Genomic DNA, 24259 nt, shown 5'->3' on the forward strand with positions numbered 1-24259 from the left:
CTGTCCACTCGTGACTGCAGGTGGAAAATCTGCAGTCATGAGCAGACACACACAGCTACTGCAGCAGCAGGGAGCTTGCTCTGCAGTAACTGTGTGTGTGCGCTGGCAGAACATCCACGGCGTTAAATACGCTGCGGATGCCCTCCCATGTGAAAGTACCCTTAATGGTACTGCCTTCCCTTTACATGTGTGTATTCTCTTGCTTGCAGTTATCGTTGTGATGATTTTGTGGTTAATGACACAAAGTTATGTCTAGTGCAGAAAGTTCGGGAACACTTGCAAAACTTGGAAAAGTGAGTAAAAAAAAACAAAACTTTCTTTCTTTCTTGTCTGTAGCTAATATCTTTAAAATAGTGATTAACTGAAGCATAGTATATAAATGTAGAACTGTCATTAGAACTTTGACCTGTTCAGGAAGCCGGGCGTATCCATACGCCCTGCATCCCGAGTCCTTAAGGACTGAGGGCGTATGGATACGCCCGTGGGAATTCCGGTCCCCGCTGCTAGCCGGTTGGGGGCCGGATCGGGATGCCTGCTGAAATCATTCAGCAGGCACCCCGGCACATCGCCCATGTCGGCGATCGGAGAAAATCGCATGTCAATTCAGACATGCGATTTTCTCCAATTCCGGGCTGATCGGGTCTCTGGTGACCCGATGATCGGAGTTGTCAGTGACAGTCCCGATCAGCATAAGGGATAGGAGTGAGGTCGCAGTGCTGCAATCTCTTCCTATCCCCTGCCATTTGTCAGAACTGAGTTCTGACCAATGGCAGCGCAGGACAGGGGGTTGCCATGGAAATAAGGTAAATAAGAGTAAATGGGCTGGCTAAGGCTGGGTTCACACTACGATTTTTAACTACGGTTCCCGGAGGAGGGGGCGGGGCTTAATCGAGGCGCCTGCGCTCAGCCGTATAGGGGAACCGTATTTAATGCATGTCTATGAGCCGACCGGAGTGAACCGCAGCTATGTGGTTTCCCGTCCGTAGGCAAAAACGCGGTCGACCACATTTTTGCCTGCGGTATGGAAACCGCATACGGACGAAAAAGCAGCCGACCGGAGGCTGCGGTTCAATCCGGTCGGCTCATAGACATGCATAAAATACGGTTCCCCTATACGGCTGAGTGCGGGCGCCGCGATTAAGCCCCGCCCCCTCCTCCCAGCCATATACGAGAACCGTAGTTACAAATCGTAGTGTGGACCCAGCCTAACTCTCCATACAGTTAAACAAAAAGGCAGGGTATTGAAAAGGACTATGAAAATCAAAAAGCGTATGCCCAGAATCCTGATGAGAAGCCTAATCAAGCCATGGCCTTATTTTTTACCCATGTTTATCTGCTGATAGGTCTGCTTTAAGAACTACTAAAGAGGTCCGTACATAAGATCTGCAGAAATAGCCCAAACACAATCGAAGACTAGGTCGGGCTCATGTTATGAATTGCATCAGATCTGTTATATGGGGTGAAATTAGCTGTGAAAATATAAGTGGTTGGAAAGCCAATATGAAGGTTTATGTCTGTAGACCTAATGTTAATTGCATTTTTGTTAGTTCTGCTTTCACAGTAGAAAGGCACAGAAAAAGAAAGTTTTTGGATAACCCTTCCCTGAATAAGAAAATGCTCAAAATGAATGTAAGTCTTTAGAATATTCTAAGTAGAATTTTTCACATCGTGCAGCACTTGATTTATTATGTGCAGACATCAGTTTCCGACACCTTTACATATTATTTTTAAGTTCTTTTGTGTGAAAATGTGTCCCTTAATCCCTTTCCTTGTTATGCCTTTGGGGCGTTAATGCCCAAGCAATTTTATTTTTAATTTTTTTTCCATTGTCTGCTGTACATGTAGTACCTTTTTTTTTCTTTTTTTTTTTTCCTTCTGTTAACAAAGCCAAATGCAATTTTTTTTTTGCATTTTAAATTAATACTGTTCACCATGTGGTTAAAAAAAACTTTAGCTTTATTCTGTGGGTTAGAATGACTGCAGCAATACCAAATTTATATCTATTTTATTTTTTTCTATATAGAAACATATAATATATAAACATATAATATAATATTATATAATAATATACGATAGAAACATTTGAAGAGAAAAAAGTCAGGTCGATATGGATGTGACAATAGCAAATATGGGTATTTCTCGATCGCTCTTCATTGGGGGACACCTAATTGATGGGTATATGCTCTTGCCACTAAGAGGTGCTGACACTAGGAAAAAAGTCAGCTCCTCCCTGGCAGGATATACCCGCCCACCTAGAGTGAGGTAATCAGTTTTAGCTAGTGTCAGCTAGGAGGCAAGACACAGGTCTGGGTGCTCCCCAGACCTTGTCTTTTTTTTAAATTCTTTTCTAGTAAGGGCTGTTTAGTTAGATTCTTTACTCCCTTTTGTTTCCTTTTTTTCAGGTGGGGGTTCAGGAGCATGGCGCTACCTGTTCCCCAATATGCGGCTAAGGGGCACGGGTCATAAAAGTATGCACCGTTAACCCCCTTCCGCCAACGGCCAGTGCCTGGGGTTGAACTCCGGGTCCCCCTGTCTGTCCTAGCATGACGTGATGCAGGTGACTAAAAAGCTGGCTGAAGATAAGATGTCCGATTGCAGGGGGCCGCCACTGGGACCCCCACGATCTCCATGCAGCACTCTCATTCTATGCAGCGCTGCTTCTCCAGTGTTGAAAACACGACCCTCCATTTATGTCCATGGGAGGGGGAGTGACTGCTGTGCTGCACAAAGATCGCAGGTGGTCCCAGCAGCAGGCCCCCTCACCATCCGACTTCTTATTTAAGCTCGTTGTTGCCCCAAAATCAGGCACGCGCTGGCAGCCTCCCAGGACAGGAAAGCTCCCTCCTTCAAGATTAGCACCTTCTGGAAATCGGGTGCCCGTTCTTGCCGTTTCTCTTTCAAGTCCGGTAATCGCAAGCCTCCCACCGCCTGATGGGGCGCCCCTATCCGAGGTTTGCTCTTGGGTGGGTGAATATTTGATTTGGTTGGCACAGATTCAGGACGCCTGGGTCCGGGACGTTGTTTCCCAGGGTTATGGGATAGAATTTGGCTGTATTCCCTGGGATCTTGTTTTTCGGTCCCTCCCTCCATGGTCCCTGCCCTTGCTTTGCAATCTGCTCTTCACACCCTTCTCTCTTAGGGAGGGAGGTGTCGTTTGGCCAGTTCTCGACCTGAAACTGCTCAACTGCCAGCTTTGCCTGCGACACTTCCGCAAAGAGTCTCTCAGGTCGGTAGTCATGTCCATGTATTCGGGCGACTTTCTCTTGGTGGACATTCAGGATACTTACCTGCACATCCACATTTTTCCGGCCCATCAACTGTTCCTCCGTTTTACTGTCCCTGCAGGTCACTTTTAGTTTGTGACTCTGCACTTCGAGCTGGCCACAGCCCCCCGGGTCTTTACCAAGACTCTGGCGGTAGTGGTGGCTATCCTCTGTTCTTTGAGGGTGTTGGTGCTCCCTAGCTGGATGACCTGTTGGTCAAGGCACCCTCCCTTGCGCAGAATTGGGAGAGTCTCCACATCACCCTGCAGACTCTGGTCAGTTTCGGCTGAACTGTCAGTCTGGTGAAATTCAGCCTCTCCCCACCTCAGTCCCTGTGTTTAAAAAAAAAAAAAAATGTATTTATTTAAATTCTGGGGATCTGCTTCGATACTGCAGCTGCCCGGATTACGCTTTCAGATTACAAGTGGCACGCCTTGAGTGTAGGGGTTTGCCTTCTTTTGCTTCTCGAGACCGGTCTCCATTCGCTCTTGCATAGAAGTTCTGGGCAGCATGATGGCGGCCATGAAAGCAGTTTTGTTTGCCCAGTTCTGATATCACCCTCTCCAATTGGCCATCCTGGTGAAATGGGACAGGTCTCCTCTTTTTCTCCACCTCAAGACCCCGCTTCCTCCTAAGGTGTGCCGCTCCCTTCTCTGGTGGCTTTGGTCGCCTCTTTTCCAGAAGGGTCGTTCCTTTCTGCCGCTTCGCTGGCAGGCAGGTCCTGACGACGGACGTGAGCCTGCTTGGCTGGGGGGAGTGTTCCAGGATAGGATGGTTCATGGCTGGTGGACGCTTCGGGAGGCCCCTCTCTCCATCAACGTATATTCCTATGTCTTCACTGGAAGCCGCTTCTTCAGGGCCTTCCAGTGCAGGTCCAGACGGACAACGCCACGGCCATCGCGTATTTCAATCCCCAAGGCGGTACCAGCAGTGCCTCGACGATTACGAAATCAGCCAAGATTCTTACCTGGGCACAACGCAATGCCCCCTCCATTGCACCACGGCTGACCCCGAGCAGTGGTCTCTCCACCCGGAGGTCTTCGCACAGATATTCGGGGAATTCTGGACGTGGACTGTTTGCGTCCCTTGGACCTTTTTTTTTTTTCCCCTTCCCTATTTTTTCCCTCCTCTTCTTCTTAGGGTCGTCCAAAAGATCAAGGCGGAAGGCGTCTCCGCGATTCCGATGGCTCTGAATTAACCTCACCGCTCGTGGTACGCAGGCGTAATTCGTATCGTCCCAGGTGTTCCCTGGTGTCTTCCAGACCGTCCGGATCTGCTCTCGCAGGGGCACCTCTGCCACCCCAATTCACTTCTGCTGCATTTGACAGCGTGGCGGTTGAAACCGCGGTACTAAAGATTTGAGGTTTCCCTACTCAAGTCATTCATACCAGCCCTCATCCGCCAGGATTTACCAATGCACCTGGTGGGCCTATTTCCATTGGTGGGAGGTGCGGTCCTTGTCTCCCATTCCCTTTTCCCTACCGAACCTTCTGTCCTTTTTGCAAGTCAGGTTGGAAACACGCTTTGCACTCAGCTCTCTCAAAGGGCAAGTGTTGGCCCTGTCCATTCTTTTTCAGTGGCCTCTGGCGTCTAATCCACATGTCCGCACGTTTTTGCAGGGCGTAGTTTACGAGACTCTGTTGTGTTGGTCGCCCACTCGCCCTGAGACCTGAATCTGATATTGGACGCTTTGCAGGACATTCCATTTGAGCCACTCAGTGAGGTCTCTCTTCATTTCCTTTCCTGGAAGCTGGCTTTCCTTTTTGCTGTTACGTCCATCAGGTATGTCTCTGAATTGGCGGCTCTCTCCTGCCATTCCTCTTTCTTGATCCTTCATCAGGCTAAGGTGGTTATTCGTCCTGTTTCTTCTTTCCTGCCTAAGGTTCTCTCCTCCTTCCACGTGAATGAGGATATCGTGCTGCCCTTGTTCTGTCCGGCCCCTTCCCACCCTAGGGAGCACTCTCTCCATAAGCTGGACGTGGTCTGGGATGTTCGCACCTACTTATCGTTCACTTCTTCCTTCTGCAGTTGTGACTTGCTGTTCATCCTTCTGAAAGGGCGGCGCAAGGGGCTCTAGGCCTCTAAGGCATCCATCTCCCGGTTTATATGATCCGCCATTTTGGAGGCTTGTCACTGTAAAGGGAAGGTTCCCCTCTTTCGAGTGACTGCCCATTCCACCCACACCATGGGGGGGGGGGGGGGCTCCTGGGCAGTCAGCTACAGGGCTACAGCTCTGCAAGTGTGCAAAGTGGCTATTTGGTCGTCCTTGCACACCTTCTCCGAGTTCTACCAGGTTCATACGTTTGCGTCTGCTGACGTGGGGCTTGGCTACAAGGTTTTGCAGGCGGCGGTGGTCCAGTCGTCCACCTGACTCTGTTCTGTTTTGGGATGTTATTTTTATTTATTTTTTTTCTCAATGCGGCGAACGAGAAAAGTAGATTTTTTTTTTTTTTTTTTTTGTACCAACAGTAAAATCTCTTTCTCAGATCCGCCATTGGGGGGCAAAGCACCCGCCCATCTGTTGTTGGTTTGTTTGTTGCCTGGTTAGGTTCGGTCGTCTGTCAGTGGGGGTGCTCTCTAGGATCCGCTTCGGACTGTCTTCTCTTCTGTCGGTGTTCTCCTACTGCGTTGAGACTAAACTGATTAGCTCAGAGCCAGGTGGTGGGTATATCCTTCCAGGAGGAGCTGACTTCTTTTGCCTAATGTCAGCCTCCTAGTGGCAAGCAGCATATACCCATGGTTCTTGCATCCCCCAATGGCGGCTCCGAGAAAGATTTAACGGTGAATACAAAAAAAATCTACTTTTTAGGCATTTTTTCTTACAACTCCGGGTTGTCAATAAGGATGTGTAATTACACAGTCTGACACTATAAAATTATTTCTAACAGTGGCAGTGTGTGTGGGCACACCCCTAGCTAGGGAAACTCAGCTTTTAACTTATTCATACATTTCTAGGAGAAACACCACAATGAGTTCTAAGAAAGGATATAACTATTTATTAAATTTGCATGTCAGGAGTAATACATTCCCCACAGGATTTCCACTTAATAATTTTCCTTTCTTCATTAGGGAAGTACCTCTGCAGTGTGTGCCACTGGTCTACAAAATCTGGGGAATACCTGTTTTATGAATGCAATACTACAGTCACTCAGGTAAAGAGGTCACTTTATCTGGGCTCAAATCTTTTTAGTATGAGACTCTTTCCTTATGCGCAACCATTTTTAAATTGTAACCCATTATAAAAAGCTGCATCTGCCCTTACATTTACACAATATGTAGTATTTGTCAGCCATAAAATGAATTCTTTAGGCTGAGTACCGTATATACTCGAGTATAAGCCGACCCGAATATAAGCCGAGGCCCCTAATTTCACCCCAAAATCCCAGGAAAAGTTATTGACTCGAGTATAAGCCTAGGGTGGGAAATACATCATCCCCCCTTTCAACATCATCCCCCCCCTTTCAACATCATCCCCCCCCTTTCAACATCATCCCCCCCCTTTCAACATCATCCCCCCCCTTTCAACATCATCCCCCCCCTTTCAACATCATCCCCCCCCTTTCATCATCATCCCCCCCCTTTCATCATCATCCCCCCCCTTTCATCATCATCCCCCCCCTTTCATCATCATCCCCCCCTTCATCATCACCCTTCATCATCACCGCCTGTCATCATCACCCCTTCATTATCCCCTTGTCATCATCACCACGTCATCATCATCACCGCTTGTCAATGTCTGATACAGTGGTCTTCAACCTGCGGACCTCCAGATGTTTCAAAACTACAACTCCCAGCAAGTCCGGGCTTGCTGGGAGTTGTAGTTTTGAAACCTCTGGAGGTCCGCAGGGCGGAGAGTTCACTCGAGTATAAGCCAAGGGGGGTGTTTTCAGCATGAAAAATCGTGCTGAAAAACTCTGCTTATACTCGAGTATATACAGTATATGAAAAGGGGTATTCTTCATTAGAACCCCTTTTTTGCAATCAGTCTTCCATTTACTTTGCTCAATATTGGGCATTGGAGATAACTTATCCCACTTCTTAAACTCCCTCAGATGCCATTGCTAATAGCATCTAAGGCTTATAGGTGGATAGACAAATCCAGGGTGTAATATGCTGCTTGTCCATTTTACACTGACAAGCCATCATACCAGCAATATAAAAGTATTGCAGTTTATTGTGTGTAGTCGAGTTTCCTCTTAGGGTATACTTTTTTTTCTTGTTCTATGTTCTATGTCCTGCTTAATAGAACTACTACTACTAAAAAAAAAAACAAAAAAAAAAATCAAGCCATCATACAGATTCATTGACAGAAAAATTACATTTATAGCTTTTAAATTGTGATACAATTATAGTAGTATGTTTTTTATTACATTATTTGTACCACCCAAAATGGACAACTTGTACATAAAAGCCAACCATTTTTGCAGCTGCTTCAGTTGAATGCTAAAGTTGTATAAAAAAAATAAAAAAAAATAAAAATTATAATAATTATACTGCCTCACCTCGCGCCCTTGCACCAGCTGTGTCAACTCCCCTGGTTCTTCCACATCCCCACAACTTCCTGATGACTTGGCATCTATTGTAACTGCCTATTCAGCCAGTGGCCAAGTGGGCAGGTTTTTCCACAAGGAAGTAGAGGCAACCAGGAGCTTTGGCAGGGCAGATAGCGTACAAGGGGGTCGGTAGGTTTTTCCCCACATTTTTACACCACCCTTAGGCATATATAAAATATTCTTAATCCCTGAAAAACTCCTTTTTGTTTTGATAGTTCTCTTATTCTCTCATTTTTACTAATATGATATAAAGCAGGGGTCCTCAAACTTTTTAAACGGGGGGCCAGTTCACGGTCCCTCAGACCGTTGGAGCACCGGACTATAGATAACAAAACATGAATAAATTCCTATGCACACATATATCTTATTAGTGGACTACCACTTTAAGTACACAGCACAGTTACCCCCCCCCCCCCCCCCCCCCACATTAGGTTGGCAGTATAGATCCCCCACATTAGGTTGTAGTTCCCCAACATTAGGGTTGGCAATACAGTTCCCAGTTCCCCCACATTAGGGTTGGCAATACAGTTCCCCCACATTAGGGTTGGCAGTACAGTTCCCCCACATTAGGTGCAGTACAATTCCCCCACATTAGGTTGGCAGTATAGTCCCCCACATTAGGTAGTAGTTCCCCTACATTAGGTTGTAGTTCCCCCCCCCCCCACATTAGGTGCAGTATAGTTCACCCACATTAGGTTGTAGTTCCCCCACATTAGGTGCAATATAGTCCCCCCACATTAGGCTTGCAGTAGGTTCCCCCACTTTAGGTGCAATATAGTCCCCCACATTAGGCTGGCAGTATGTTCCCCCACATTAGGTGCAATATAGTCCCCCACATTAGGCTGGCAGTATGTTCCCCCACATTAGGTGCAATATAGTCCCCCACATTAGGCTGGCAGTATAGTTCCCCCACATTAGGTGCAATATAGTCCCCCACATTAGGCTGGCAGTATAGTTCCCCCACAATAGGTGCAATATAGTGCCCCACATTAGGTGCATTATAGTTCCCCACATTAGGTGCAATATAGTCCCCCACATTACATTGGCAGTATGTTCCCCCACATTAGGTGCAGTATAGTCCCCCAAATTACATGGCAGTATGTTCCCCCACACTAGGCTGGCAGTATGTTCCCCCACACTAGGCTGGCAGTATGTTCCCCCACACTAGGCTGGCAGTATGTTCCCCCACACTAGGCTGGCAGTATGTTCCCCCACACTAGGCTGGCAGTATGTTCCCCCACACTAGGCTGGCAGTATGTTCCCCCACACTAGGCTGGCAGTATGTTCCCCCACACTAGGCGCAGTATGTTCCCCCACATTAGGTGCAGTATAGTCCCCTACACTAGGCTGGCAGTATGTTCCCCCACATTAGGTGCAGTATAGTCCCCCACACTAGGCTGGCAGTATGTTCCCCCACATTAGGTGCAGTATAGTCCCCCACACTAGGCTGGCAGTATGTTCCCCCACATTAGATGCAGTATGTTTCCCCACATTAGATGCAGTATGTTCCCCCACATTAGATGCAGTATGTTCCCCCACATTAGATGCAGTATGTTCCCCCACATTAGATGCAGTATGTTCCCCCACATTAGGTGCAGTATTGTTCCCCCACATTAGGTGCAGTATTGTTCCCCCACATTAGGTGCAGTATTGTTCCCCCACATTAGGTTGGCAGTATAGTTCCCCCACATTAGGTTGGCAGTATAGTTCCCCCACATTAGGTGCAGTATAGTCCCCCACATTAGGCTGGCAGTAGAGTCCCCCAAATTACATTGGCAGTATAGTTCCCCCACATTAGGTGCAGTATAGTTCCCCCACATTAGGTGCAGTATAGTCCCCCACACTAGGCTGGCAGTATGTTCCCCCACATTAGGTGCAGTATAGTTCTCCCCACATTAGGTGCAGTATAGTTCTCCCCACATTAGGTGCAGTATAGTTCTCCCCACATTAGGTGCAGTATAGTTCTCCCCACATTAGGTGCAGTATAGTTCTCCCCACATTAGGTGCAGTATAGTTCTCCCCACATTAGGTGCAGTATAGTTCTCCCCACATTAGGTGCAGTATAGTTCTCCCCACATTAGGTGCAGTATAGTTCTCCCCACATTAGGTGCAGTATAGTTCTCCCCACATTAGGTGCAGTATAGTTCTCCCCACATTAGGTGCAGTATAGTTCCCCCCACATTAGGCTGGCAGTATAGTTCCCCCCACATTAGGTGCAGTATAGTCCCCCACACTAGGCTGGCAGTATGTTCCCCCACATTAGGTGCAGTATAGTCCCCCACACTAGGCTGGCAGTATGTTCCCCCACATTAGGTGCAGTATAGTTCTCCCCACATTAGGTGCAGTATAGTTCTCCCCACATTAGGTGCAGTATAGTTCTCCCCACATTAGGTGCAGTATAGTTCTCCCCACATTAGGTGCAGTATAGTTCTCCCCACATTAGGTGCAGTATAGTTCTCCCCACATTAGGTGCAGTATAGTTCTCCCCACATTAGGCTGGCAGTATAGTTCTCCCCACATTAGGCTGGCAGTATAGTTCCCCCCACATTAGGCTGGCAGTATAGTTCCCCCCACATTAGGCTGGCAGTATAGTTCCCCCCACATTAGGCTGGCAGTATAGTTCCCCCCACATTAGGCTGGCAGTATAGTTCCCCCCACATTAGGCTGGCAGTATAGTTCCCCCCACATTAGGCTGGCAGTATAGTTCCCCCCACATTAGGCTGGCAGTATAGTTCCCCCCACATTAGGCTGGCAGTATAGTTCCCCCCACATTAGGCTGGCAGTATGTTCCCACACAGGCATACAGCCTCCAGCCATAAAGTATGGCTGGAGGCTGTATGCCTGTGTACTGCCCCATTTCAGTGTTCCGATCACCGCTCCTCGGGTCCGGCCATAGCAGGACCGGAGGATCGGTGGTCACTTACCTACTACCTTACCTACTACCAGCGCGCGCGTCCTTGCTTCTTCTCCGCTGCTCCTCGCTCTGTTGCCATGGGCGCACGCATGGGACGTCAGTGACGTCGCTGCGTGCGCCTGCTCCCGGCGGTCCCCGCGTTTTTAAAGTAAACGTGGGCCGCAGGGACTTCACAGAGGCATCCTTGTGTTCCGAAAGCATGTTTTGGAACACAGGGATGTCCTAAGGCAAAAACACCCGGCGGGCCGGGTAAATGCGCTCCACGGGCCGCATGTGGCCCGCGGGCCGTAGTTTGAGGACCCCTGATATAAAGTAACAAAATAAGTCCTTATTCCTCGCTCTGTCTCTTTGCTTGTGTATTTTTGTTTGTATGTAAAATATATAGATTTTTTTTGCAGCAACATTCAACAGTTTAGCTGCTATTTCAAAGAGCTGCCTGCAGTAGAACTGAGGAATGGGAAAACCGCTGGTCGCCGGACCTATCACACAAGGAGTCAAGGAGAAGTTAATGTGTGAGTTCTATTAGAAAATATAAAAACGCTAATAAGCCATGAAAACTTTACCTTGGATATGGGCTAGTGCTACGTTGGTACAGTCATATAAATCTGGGCCTCCCAAGCTTTTTGTACTAGGGTCTCACCAGGCATGGTGCTGCTACCTGGTCCTCACCCATTGGTCAGAATCAATTTTTGTTTAGTTTTGCTCCTAAATCTAGTATAATATTAACCCCTTAAGGACTCAGTTTTTCAGTTTTTGCACTTTTTCTTTCTTCCTCACCTTCTAAAAAAATCTTAACTCCTTCAGTTTTCCACCTACAAACCTATATGAGGGCTTGTATTATGCGCTAATAATTTTACTTTGTAATGACATGAGTCATTTCACCACAAAATCTATGGCAAAAATTATTTGTTGGACAAAATAGAAAAAAAAGCAATTTTGTAATTTTTAGCGACTTCCGTTTCTACGCAGTGCACTTTTCGGTAAAATTGACACCTTATATTTATTCTATAGGTCCATACAGCTACAAGAATACCTAATTTTATCTAGGTTTTATTTTATTATACTACTTTAAAAAAAAAATTATAACTACATGCACCAAAAATTTGTATGTTTAACCCCTTAAGGACTCAGGGTTTTTCCGTTTTTGCACTTTCGTTTTTTCCTCCTTACCTTTTAAAAATCATAACCCTTTCAATTTTCCACCTAAAAATCCATATTATGGCTTATTTTTTGCGTCGCCAATTCTACTTTGCAGTGACATTAGTCATTTTACCCAAAAATGCACGGCGAAATGGAAAAAAAAATCATTGTGCGACAAAATCGAAAAAAAACCGCCATTTTGTAACTTTTGGGGGCTTTCGTTTCTACGCAGTGCATATTTCGGTAAAAATTACACCTTATCTTTATTCTGTAGGTCCATACGGTTAAAATGATACCCTACTTATATAGGTTTGATTTTGTCGCACTTCTGGAAAAAATCATAACTACATGCAGGAAAATTTATACGTTTAAAAATGTCATCTTCCGACCCCTATAACTTTTTTATTTTTCCACGTATGGGGTGGTATGAGGACTAATTTTTTGCGCCGTGATCTGAAGTTTTAATCGGTATGATTTTTGTTTTGATCGGACTTTTTGATCACTTTTTATTCATTTTTTAATGATATAAAAAGTGACCAAAATACGCTTTTTTGGACTTTGGAATTTTTTTGCGCGTACGCCATTGACCGTACGGCTTAATTAATGATATATTTTTATAGTTCGGACATTTACGCATGCGGCGATACCACATATGTTTATTTTTTATTTTTTTTACACTGTTTTATTTTTTTTATGGGAAAAGGGGGGTGATTCAAACTTTTATTAGGGAAGGGGTTAAATGACCTTTATTAACACATTTTTTTTACATTTTTTTTGCAGTGTTATAGGTCCCATAGGGACCTATAACACTGCACACACTGATCTCTAATGCTGATCACTGGCGTGCATTAACACGCCTGTGATCAGCATTATCGGCGCTTGACTGCTCCTGCCTGGATCTCAGGCACGGAGCAGTCATTCGTTGATCGGACACCGGGGAGGCAGGTAAGAGCCCTCCCGGTGTCCGATCAGCTGTTCGGGACGCCGCGATTTCACCGCGGCGGTCCCGAACAGCCCGACTGAGCAGCCGGGTCACTTTCACTTTCACTTTAGAAGCGGCGGTCAGCTTTGACCGCCGCTTCTAAAGGGTTAATACCGCACATCGCCGCGATCGGCGATGTGTGGTATTAGCCGCGGGTCCCGGCCGTTGATTAGCGCCGGGACCGACGCGATATGATGCGGGATCGCGGCGCGATCCCGCTTCATATCGCGGGAGCCGGCGCAGGACGTAAATATACGTCCTGCGTCGTTAAGGGGTTAAAATGGTCATCTTCTGTCAACCTTTTTTTCCCCCCGCATACTAGGCTATATGAGGACAAATTTTTTGCGCTGTGGTCTGTAGTTTTTGTCGCTACCATTTGTCTTAATATTTTTTTTTCTTCAAATATATGTTTGTTAAACAATTTGTAGCAAACAAAATAAGTCAGTACAAACAATGTGTCACATAAAAGGTCAAAGGAGACGACATAAATGGAACATAAATAAGCAGTAAACCAACAGGGAGAAGAGAAAGTCGATTAAAGCATGTGGTAGTAAATGCGAAACCACATGAATGTCCCTGAGTCCTCAGTGAGCTAAAATGGGAAGAAGCGTGTCTTCCCCCCCCCCCCCCCACCCCCCCCATATACAAACAGGCTAAACATTGCCCCGAACAATGGGGCCATATTCAATGCTAAAGCCTCTCCCTCGACTATCATGGGATTCTAAACGGAGTAACAGTGTAAGTATAGAACCATCAAATCAATCGTCAGGCAAGCGAAACGCTCCAAGGGAACCTACATGCTGTACCACGCGGTGTACTGGAATGGGCGAACAATTTCCGCAATCCCGCAAGAGTCAAAGGGAGTCACAATAAAAGATTTCCATTACTACCAGAGTCACGATGGACAGATCCATCCAATCTGTCCACCCCAAAAAGATCTTTAGTTGAGAAACCAGCATCGGCAAGTCCAACCATTTGGAAGAATGGCAGCGTAACGCCACTAAGTGAACAATATGAACAAAACATGGAATCCTCCCCTCCTCCTCGTCCCCCTCAGGTGGACGTAGTTTGTGGAACAAAAAGGATTGAGAGTGAACTGGAGCTTCACCCGCCAATAATCCCAAATGTAAGTCTAAATCCTCCTCCTATAGTCCGCTGTTACCAAGCACTCCCAAACCCCATGGTAAAGATTCGGTAGTGGGGTCCTACACTTGGGGAAACTAGTGATCCTGTCTGGAAAGGACTGGGAAGGCAGAATGTTAAAACCATGAAAAGCTGCATGTGCCATTTTTAAAATAGGATTCCCTTCATCTTTCATTATTAACATTCTTACGTACCGCCTCCAAGCCCGCCAGGATGGTGTCAGTGATGTAGTCATCTCCAGTCCACCTCGCCAATGTGCAAAAAATCCGTTTAGGATCAACTTTCAAAAAACTGTTGCAAAAAGCTAAATAAAGATCAGATATCGATGCCCTCCCAGGCCTTTCGCCTACAATCTCATCTAGGGAGTGTGCTTCGGTGCTTCCCGCATGAGGTCCCTAAGTCGGGAAGAACAGAAAGTGTATACCTGATTGGCATATAGGATGTGAGAGTGAGGAGCCCAAAGGAATGCAAGATCTCCCCCGGAGTAAGCCATCTCACGGGGGGGGAAATGTTAAAAAAAAAAAAAAAAAAAAAAAAACTACTTGTCCAAGGAACTAAAGCGGAACACAATCTACTTGTCCCTCAAGAAAATCCACTTGTCCTGGTAGATAAAATAATTTCAACCAAAATAGTATGTAAATAAGATCTTTATTAGTTTCCGCACTTTTGTTTTTTCCTCCTCGTCCTTGTCCTCGTCGGTTGCTTCTTCATTGGGGGATACCTTACTGATAAACTATTTTTACAAAACTTTTTAGTCCCCATAGGGAACTATAACATGCAATTTTCTGATTGCATACACTGTACAATGCTATGCCATAGCATATCATTGATCAGTGTTGGTGCTCTGAGCAGGCATCGAGTAGCAGGTTGCTGATCGGACGGAGATGGAGGCAGGTAGCAACCCTCCCCTGTCCTCTCAGCGGTTCAGGATGCCGCGATTTCACCGTGGCAGTCTTGAACAACCCGACTGAGCTGCTGGGAACATTTTATTTTCACTTTAGACGCAGTGATCAACTTTGATCGCTGTGTCTAAGGGGTTAATGCCGGGTATCACCACGATCGGTGATGTCTGGCAGTAGACACGGGTCCTTGCGGCTGATAGCTGCTAGGGCCACCGGGCTATGAAGCAAGGTCAGCCCGTGAGCACGCGTCATAGCAGGGGAGAGGACGCAGAGCGTACAGGTATGCCCTGCATCCTTAAGAGGTTAAAAATGTTTATAAAAGGAGTTAAATGGAATCTGTTGGCTGCCATTCACGTTCTAAACTGTTAGCTGTCAGGGCAAGGAGACACATGATACCTTTCATGTATCTGTCCATGCTTTCATAACATAGAAAACATGAAGGGGCCAAGCCCTCATAATTGGAGGCATCTACGTTGGTTTTATATTGTCATTTTGGTTTTCTATTGGGGACACTCTTAGGCTGGGTTAACACTGCAGAATTTCTGCCGGAGATCGAGCCGGCAGCGCTAGGACCGAGCAGACTGCATTCCTGCCCTTATAGACTGCAATACATTGCTGGGTGGATATTTTGGGAGATCTGCTCAGAAATGCATTGCCATCTATGGGGCAGCATTGCAGTCTGCTCGGTACTTGTGCCGCTGGATCGATCTCCGGCAGAAATTCTGCCCAGAAATTCCACAGTGTGAACCTAGCCTAATAGTAGTTCCCATATTGCATGCTTTGTTGGCTGTAGAATAATTTTCACACACTTATTTTGTCTATCAGTGGTGTTATAACATAAAAATGCTTTCTCTATCGGCTCCATTGGGGGACACAATGGTACTAAAAAAATGGTAATAAAAAAAGTCTGCTCCTCCCAGCAGGATATACCTGCCTTCAAGCCCTGAGGTAATCAGTTTAAGCTTAGTGTCTGAAGGAGGTGGACATGGTCTGGAATTATCCAGACCAGGTCTTCTGATTTTTTTTGTTTTCCTAGTATAGGGACGTGTTAGTTTTTCATTCCTTTTTATTTTCTGTTTTCAGGTGGGGACTCAGGGACTCCGATTCCCTGTTTCCCCATTGCGAGTGAGGGGGCACATACATTGCGTATATGCGCTGTTAACCCCCCCCTCACCAACGGTCAGCGCCTGGGTTGGTACCTCATGGGTCCGGGCCCCCCTATTTCCCTGCTCGCCTCGCTCGCGCATAGCAGCCAGGCGTGATGCATGTAACTAAAGCTGACTGAAGACTTCAGTAGGTAAGTTCTTCTGACTGAGGTAAGTACTCCCCCCTTTTCTCCTTAGGTACGGACTTGCAACCTCTGCAGACCCCCTGTTTTTGGCCCACCTTTCTGGCTATGGGGCTGATTTATACAGGGGCTGGATTTTTATTCTGGGGAGCAGTGGCATTTCAGGGGGCATGTGGAGCAGTGGCATTTCAGGGGGCATGTAATTTTATGGGGCACTTCACTGTGTGTGTGTGCAGCGCCTTGTATGCTGCTGTCGGCCGCGCCGCTGGTATGGGCCGGGCTCTCTCAGCGCCGGCTTATTCTCTCTCCTCCGCCAGCGCCTTATATGCGGCTGACAGCCGCGGCACTGGTTCGGGCCAGACACTCTCAGCGCCGGCTCATCTTCCTTCTCATGCAGCGCCTTATATGCAGCTGACAGCCGCAGCGCTAGAACGAGCCGGGTGCTCTCAGCGCTGGCTTACATTCACTTTCCCCAGCAGTTGCTGCCGGCGTTCAGGCCGCCCGCTCTGTTCCCCCGAGCGCATATGCGGCTGACATGTGCTTCTTCTCGGCAGTTCATAGCTCCGCCCACAGCGCGGTCGGAGCTCTTCAGAGGCGCTAAGTAGCCTCCAATCAGCGCAGTGGGCGCGAATTTTAGTTAGGAGGGGCCTATTAGTTAGTGCCTCTGCTTCAGGCACGCCCCTCTCTCCCTATTTGTTGACACTCTAGCTGCGCGGAGCCGAGTTCTCCTCTCTGCAGCTGCATAGGGTCACAGACTAGGGTGAGAAAGTCCCTGTCTTTTTTTCTCTTCATGTCAGTACCCAGAGCTGTTCCTCCCTCAAAACAGTATCCGGGAACATCAGTGACTTATTTTGCCTGTAGGCACTGTAATACCAAGTTGCCTGGCTCTGCTGAGCCCACTTGCCCTGCCTGCTCCACTGCTCTCCCAGACCCCTAGTACCCCCTGGTGCCCTTTCGGTTCCGGTGGATTCAGTCGCCTGGGTTTCTTCCCTGACCCGGTATATGGCTGAGGCCTCCCGGGAAGTGGTGTCCACCTTGACAGGGTCAACCCTGCACAGGACCTCTGAAAGCGCCCGCTCCTGGTCTCCACATACTTCACGCTCTCACAAGCGTACTAGGGGTGCCTTGTCTAACTCTTCCATTGGGTCTTCAGATAGACGTGGATGTTCCCCTCGTGTGTGTGTGTGTCCCCCCCCCATCATCTGGGCACAAACGTCGCTCCTCCAGAGGACGTTCTCTGAGTCGCCGCTCTGCCACGCCAGAGCCGCGTACCCGGTCAGGGTCGCTTCCCTCCAGAACTGCCTCTACTCGTTTATTCTCCTGGTGAACTGGCGGACGAGGCTTCCGAGCCGGCATCTGACTCAGAGGACCGCTCGGATTCAGTTGAAACTGTGTACTCATTGGTGACAGCCATAAGAGACACCTTTCACTTAGAGGACCTAGGATCTTCGGATGTCACTCCAGTAGTATCCTTTCATCGTACTAAGCCAGCACCTCAAAGGTTCAGCTCTCACGCTGACCTTAACGACATTCTGGAATCTGCAGGGAAACATCCATACAAGAGGTTCCCAGGAATTAAGATGATTCAAGAACGTTATCCATTTGACAAGGCCTTTGTCTTCTAGCTGGTTTTCCCTCCCTCTGTGGTTCCACCAATCTCCCGGATCTCTAAGGCGACTACACTGCCACTGGCAGATGCCGCTGCCTTCAAGGATTCCACGGTCTAGAAGGTAGAATCCTTAGCGAAGTTTGTCTCTGAAGCAGCCGTCTCTTCTCTTCTTACCATCTTTGCCTCGACATGGGCATGGCCCTGTCAGAGTGGTGCCAAGAGCTCCATCAGGATATCTTAGCGGGTCCCCAGAGGATCTATCTGTCCTGGCTCTCCAATGCTCTAAATCTGGAAACTTCCTCTGCGCAGCTTCCAGGCAGTCAGCCCTGTTACGCCGAGCGCTCCGGGTCCCCGCTCCTCCCCGGAGCGCTCGCTTCACTCTCCCCGCGGCAGCGCTCCGGTCACGTCCTCTGACCCGGGGCGCTGCGATTCCGCTGCCAGCCGGGATGCGATTCGCGATGCGGGTAGCGCCCGCTCGCGATGCGCACCCCGGCTCCCCTACCTGACTCGCTCTCCGTCTGTTCTGTCCCGGCGCGCGCGGCCCCGCTCCCTAGGGCGCGCGCGCGCCGGGTCTCTGCGATTTAAAGGGCCACTGCGCCGCTGATTGGCGCAGTGGTTCCAATTAGTGTGTTCACCTGTGCACTTCCCTATATCACCTCACTTCCCCTGCACTCCCTTGCCGGATCTTGTTGCCTTAGTGCCAGTGAAAGCGTTCCTTGTGTGTTCCTTGCCTGTGTTTCCAGACCTTCTGCCGTTGCCCCTGACTACGATCCTTGCTGCCTGCCCCGACCTTCTGCTACGTCCGACCTTGCTTTTGCCTACTCCCTTGTACCGCGCCTATCTTCAGCAGCCAGAGAGGTGAGCCGTTGCTAGTGGATACGACCTGGTCACTACCGCCGCAGCAAGACCATCCCGCTTTGCGGCGGGCTCTGGTGAAAACCAGTAGTGGCTTAGAACCGGTCCACTAGCACGGTCCACGCCAATCCCTCTCTGGCACAGAGGATCCACTACCTGCCAGCCGGCATCGTGACAAGCCCGTTGTTCTGCCTTTGCTGTGTGTCACCTAGCGGCTCTCCGCCGCTCTATGTGGCTTAAAGCTTGGAATGCGGATGCCGCTTCCAAAAGGTCTTTCTCTGTGCTTCCTTTTTCGGGTGGCCGTCCTTTCGGCAAGCGCCTTGATGTGATTATCTCTGAGGCGACAGGTGGTAAGAGTTCCTTGTTGCCTCAAAATAAGGCTTGCCCTACTTCCCAAAGGAAGCCCTCTTCCCGTTCGGTCCTTTCGGACCTTTGGCTCCAGCAAAGGGTCCGGGCAGGCGCCTTCGCGGGACAGGAAGGCTCCCTCGTTCTGGGCGTGCCCGTCTTGGAAGTCTGACTCCAACCGGTACGACCATTTTGTGCCCAAATCAGGCAACCGCAAACCCACTTTGCCATGAAGTGGGCCCCCACCCGCGGCTTTTTTTCTCGGGTGGGAGGTAGTCTCTTACTTTTTCGAGACATCTGGACCTTGGGTCAGGGACGTGGTGTCCAACGGTTACCGAATCAAATTCGCCTCCCTTCCGGAGGATCGCTTTTTCCGATCCCGGGGCCCCCGGTCGCCTTCTCTGGCGAAGCTAACTCGAGAGGCGCTCCAGTCTCTGCTTCTCCAGGGGGTTATCATTCCCGTTCCTCCAGGGGAACGGTTCCGGAGTTTCTATTCCAATCTTTTTGTGGTTCCCAAGAAGGACTGTTCTGTGCAACCAATCCTAGACCTCAAGCGTCTCAACCATCATCTTCTCTTCCGTCACTTCTGAATGGAATCTCTCCGTTCGGTGGTGGCGTCCCTGGAACAAGGGGAGTTCTTTCATCGGTGGATATCAAGGATACCTACCTCCATGTGCCAATATTTCCAGACAATCATCGGTACCTCCGCTTTATGGTTCCGGAGGGGCATTTTCATTTCGTAGCCCTTCCCTTCGGTCTGGCCTCGGCTCCTCGGGTATTTACAAGATCCTTTCGCCAGTGATGGGCCTGTTACGGTCGAGGAGAGGCTTGGTGATACCCTACCTGGTCGACCTTCTCATCAAGGCTCCAACCAGAGCCCAGACTCTGGAGAATGTGAACGTCACTCTCCACACTCTGGATCGCTTCGGGTGGATGGTCAATCGGGACAAGTCAGTCCTCTGTCCTACCCAGTCTATAACCTTCTTGGGACTTCGCCTCGACACGGCCTCTGACGAATTTGCCTCCCGCCGGACAAACGTCTGGCGCTTCTGTCGGGTTCCGCTCCTTTCAGACCCAGGCCAGTCCCCATTCCGCACTTGTATGGAAGTCCTGGGTCAGATGGTAGCAACTATGGAGGCCGTACCCCTTACCCAGTTTCTCTACCACCCCCTTCATCTGGCGATTCTCTCTCGCTGGGTCCGTCAGTCTCTGCTCTGGTGGCTCCACCCCCCCCTTCTTTTCCAAGGGCGGTCATTTCTTTCCCTTCTCTGGCAGGGCGGTCATTTCTTCCCCTTCACTGGCAGGTAGTTACAACAGATGCCAGCCTGTCGGGCTGGGGCGGCATGTCAGGGATTGGACAGTTTAGGGACTCTGGTCTCCCCGAGAGACCCTTCTTCCGATGAACATATTGGAATTACGGGCGATTCTTCTTGTCTTCTTCATTGGGAGTCCCGGCTTCAGTCCCGTCCTGTCCGCGTCCAGTCGGACAACGCCACGGCCGTGGCGTGCATAAATCGACAAGGCGGCACTCGCTGCTCAGCAGCCATGGCCGAGGTGACCAAGTCATTCACACCATGCTCAGGGCTCGTAAGCCCTCCTCCACAAGAATTTACCACCGTACTTGGCGGTCTTATTTTCGTTGGTGTGAAGCTCAGGACTTATCCCCTGTAACCTTCTCAGTTCCCCGTATTCTCTCCTTTTTCCAGTTGGGTTTGGAACTGGGGTTGTCTCTCAGTTCCCTTACAGGTCAGGTTTCGGCCCTTGCTATTCTTTTCCAGCGTCCTTTGGCTTCTAATTCTCATGTCCGGACCTTCCTTCAAGGAGTGGTGCATGCTGTTCCTCATCGGTCACCCTCTCCCCCTTGGGACTTGAATCTGGTTCTGAGTGCCCTCCAGGGTGAACCCTTTGAGCCCCTTAGAGAGGTGTCTCTCCACCTCCTTTCTTGGAAAGTGGCGTTTCTTGTTGCTGTCACCTCCATCTGGAGGGTGTCTGAATTGGCAGCTCTCTCCTGCCGTTCTCCGTTTCTTGTGATCCACCAGGACAAGGTTGTTTTCCAACCAGATCCTTCCTTTTTGCCTAAGGTGGTTTCGGCCTTTCATCTCAATGAGGACATTGTCCTCCCGTCTTTTTGTCCTGCTCCTTCTCATCCTAAGGAGCGCTTACTACACAAGCTGGATGTAGTTCGGGCTGTTCAGTCTTATCCCTCCATCACTTCTTTGTTTCGTCAGTGTGATTCCTTTTTTGTCCTTACGGAATGTCGTCGCAAGGGACAACCTGCTTCCAAGGCCACCATTTCTCGGTGGATTCGGTCCGCCATTTCGGAAGCCTATCGCTGTAAGGGGAAGATTCCTCCTTTCAGGGTTGTGGCTCATTCTACCCGTTCTGTTGGGGCATCCTGGGCTCTCCAGTGTAGAGCCTCAGCCTCGCAGTTTTACACGGCGGCTACCTGGTCGTCTTGGCACACTTTCTCGAGGTTCTACCGAGTTCATACCTTCGCATCGGCTGATGCTAGTCTGGGCCGTAACGTGTTGCAGGCAGCAGTGGAATGGCCGTCTGCCTTACTGCTTATTTGCCCATGCTCTGTGTCCCCCAATGGAGCCGATAGAGAAAAGGAGATTTTTGTTTACTTACCGTAAAATCTCTTTCTCGAAGGATCCATTGGGGGACACAGCTCCCGCCCTTTTTTTGGGGGGTTTCCTTTGGTTCTTTGTTCGAGGGTGTGTTCAGTTATATTTTTTTTCTTCTGGTTCTCGGACAGTTTGGGTTTTCTTTGACCTGTTGGTCTTCTCCTATTGCTCTGGTACTTAAACTTGTTACCTCAGGGCTTGAAAGCGGGTATATCCTGCTGGGAGGAGCCGACTTTTTTTTATTACCATAGTGTCACACCTCCTAGAGACAGCAGCATACACCCACGGTCTGTGTCCCCCAATGGATCCTTGGAGAAAGAGATTTTAAGGTAAGTAAACAAAAATCTCCTTTTTTGTTTTTTAGGTCATTGGTTGAAGAGTTTAGGAAGACTTTGTGTGCATTGTGGCAGGGTAGCCAGACTGCATTTAGTCCAGAATCCTTATTCTACGTCATATGGAAAATCATGCCAAGCTTCAGGTAATGTTTGTTGAGATGTTGCTAAAACATGTTGAACCCCTTATTGACCAGACCTAAACAGGCAGCATGCATGCTTAGCAATTATTCCATTCACGGTCTATAGGACTTCCAAGCACTCTAGAATACTGTCTGTGGCCACAGGACGTGGTTGGAAAAGCCAGAAGCTATTTAGGAGCAATTAGTGTTACTCCTATTGACTTTAATGGGAGTTACGCAAATCTTAGGGTCACGTTACTCCCAGAGTTATGTAAACGTAGAGCTACGCTGTTTGGGAAACCCCCATTAAAGTCAATCTGCTTTCCGACCACCTTCTGTGGCTGCAAGCGAGCAGGTGCTGGCTGGAAAGAGTGAGGTGGGACAACTCCTTTTAACCCCTTCCCTTCTTGACGATTTTTCATTTTTGCACTTTTGTTTTTTCTTCCTCACTTTCTAAAAACCATAACACTTTCAATTTTCCACCTACAGACCCATATGAGGGCTTGTTCTGTGCACCAACAATTTAACTTTGTAATACCATCAATGATTTTACCATAAAAAATCTACGGCAAAACCAGAACAAAATTATTTGTGGGTGCCGTTTCTGGTAAAATTGACACCTTATATTTATTCTGCATGATGGAAAATAAAAAAGTTTACAAATGTCCTCTTCTGACCCCTATAACTTAAATTTTTTTGCATATTGGGATATATGAGGGCTCATTTTTTGCGGCGTGATCTAAAGTTTTTATCGGTACCATTTTTGTTTTGCTGGGACTTTTTTTTATCACTTTTTATTAATTTTTAATGGTATAAAAAGTGACCAAAAATACGCTATTTCGGACTCTTGAATTTTTTTACTTGCACACCATTGACCGTGCTGTTTAATTAATGATATATTTTTATAGTTTGGACATTTACGCACTTGGCGATACCACTTATGTTTATTTTTTATTTACACAGTTTTTGTTTTTTAAATGGGAAAAAGGGGGTTGTTCAAACTTTTATTAGGGAAGGGGTTAAATCTTTTTTTTTTTTTTTTTTGCAATGTTATAGCCCCCATGGGGGACTATAGCATGCAATACCTTGATTGCAGACACTGATCAATGCTGTGCCATTGCATTGCATTGATCAGTGTTATCGGTGCTCCACTGCTCCTGCCTAGATCTCAGGCACGGAGCAGTGAATCGGCGATTGGATGGCAGGAAAGAAGGTAAGAGACCTTCCTCAGTCCTCTCAGCTGATCAGGATGCTGCGGTTTCACCACGGCAGTCCTGATCAACCAAGTGAGCTAGCCGGGAGTTAAAGTAACCTCTTTTAGACGTTGTGATCAACTTTGATTGTGGGGTCTAAAGGGTTAATGCCGGACATCAGCCCAATCGGCGATGTCTGGCATTAGCTTATAGCAACCAGGACCCACCAGGTATTATGCGCGCTCACCTACTGATCGTGTGTCCTACCTCGGGAGCCCACAATGGACCTACATTCACGTCCATTTGCGGCAAGGGGTTAAAACTTTGGTCCATTTCTTACCCGATTTATAAACCTAATTTACATTTTGTAAATCTGTTGTGAAAAAGGTTACTTTGTGTTTTTACTTCTTAACAATGATGTGTACTGTGAAAATTGTTATATTTTCACTCTGCAACAATCAGTTTAGCATTTTATCTTTTGTTAGCTGGTTAAGATTTTTTACATTTTTAGTTATGGATTAAAAAAATGTACTTGTATGTTTTCTACTGTTTAAAATGACCCTGAAATTGTAGTTGAGTTCGTTTATGGCATCTGCTTATCTTTAATATATTGCAGGGGCTACCAGCAGCAAGATGCCCATGAATTCATGCGGTATTTGTTGGATCATTTGCATCTAGAACTTCAGGGGGACTCTCATGGATCTAGGCAATGTCTAATGCCACAGGAAACCTCGAACCGTTCCTCAAACAGCAAATGTTGTATGTATGTGTCTTCCATGCAGTTGTAAAACATTGAATTATCCCAAACTTTATTTGATAGAAGCCGTTTGATAGTAGCCAATATATGATGTGACAGTTGAACACGTTCACTGGCTTTACTTCCATCATTGTACTTGGTCCCCGACTATGCTAATGTTTAGTACATTTCAGCAAATCTTTCATCCAACCCTCCAAACTAGACCAAAACGTTATTGTGCAATATGTTAATGTC

The 24259-nt window shown here is 47.9% G+C and overlaps 1 protein-coding gene across 5 annotated transcripts in view; it reads left to right on the top strand.

Moving 5' to 3' along the window:
* The window catches only part of USP3 (ubiquitin specific peptidase 3), a 55708-nt gene that overhangs the window by 8390 nt on the left and 23059 nt on the right, over window positions 1–24259 (top strand). For all 5 annotated transcript variants that reach the window (XM_056572848.1, XM_056572852.1, XM_056572849.1 and 2 more), the window contains exons 4-9: window positions 210–293; window positions 1548–1629; window positions 6333–6415; window positions 11129–11242; window positions 21986–22099; window positions 23885–24031. In XM_056572848.1, the coding sequence (XP_056428823.1) occupies window positions 210–293; window positions 1548–1629; window positions 6333–6415; window positions 11129–11242; window positions 21986–22099; window positions 23885–24031 (624 nt within the window). The remainder of the gene's footprint in view (window positions 1–209; window positions 294–1547; window positions 1630–6332; window positions 6416–11128; window positions 11243–21985; window positions 22100–23884; window positions 24032–24259) is intronic.

Source organism: Hyla sarda, chromosome 4 (assembly GCF_029499605.1).
Source record: "Hyla sarda isolate aHylSar1 chromosome 4, aHylSar1.hap1, whole genome shotgun sequence".
Lineage (NCBI taxonomy): Eukaryota > Metazoa > Chordata > Amphibia > Anura > Hylidae > Hyla > Hyla sarda.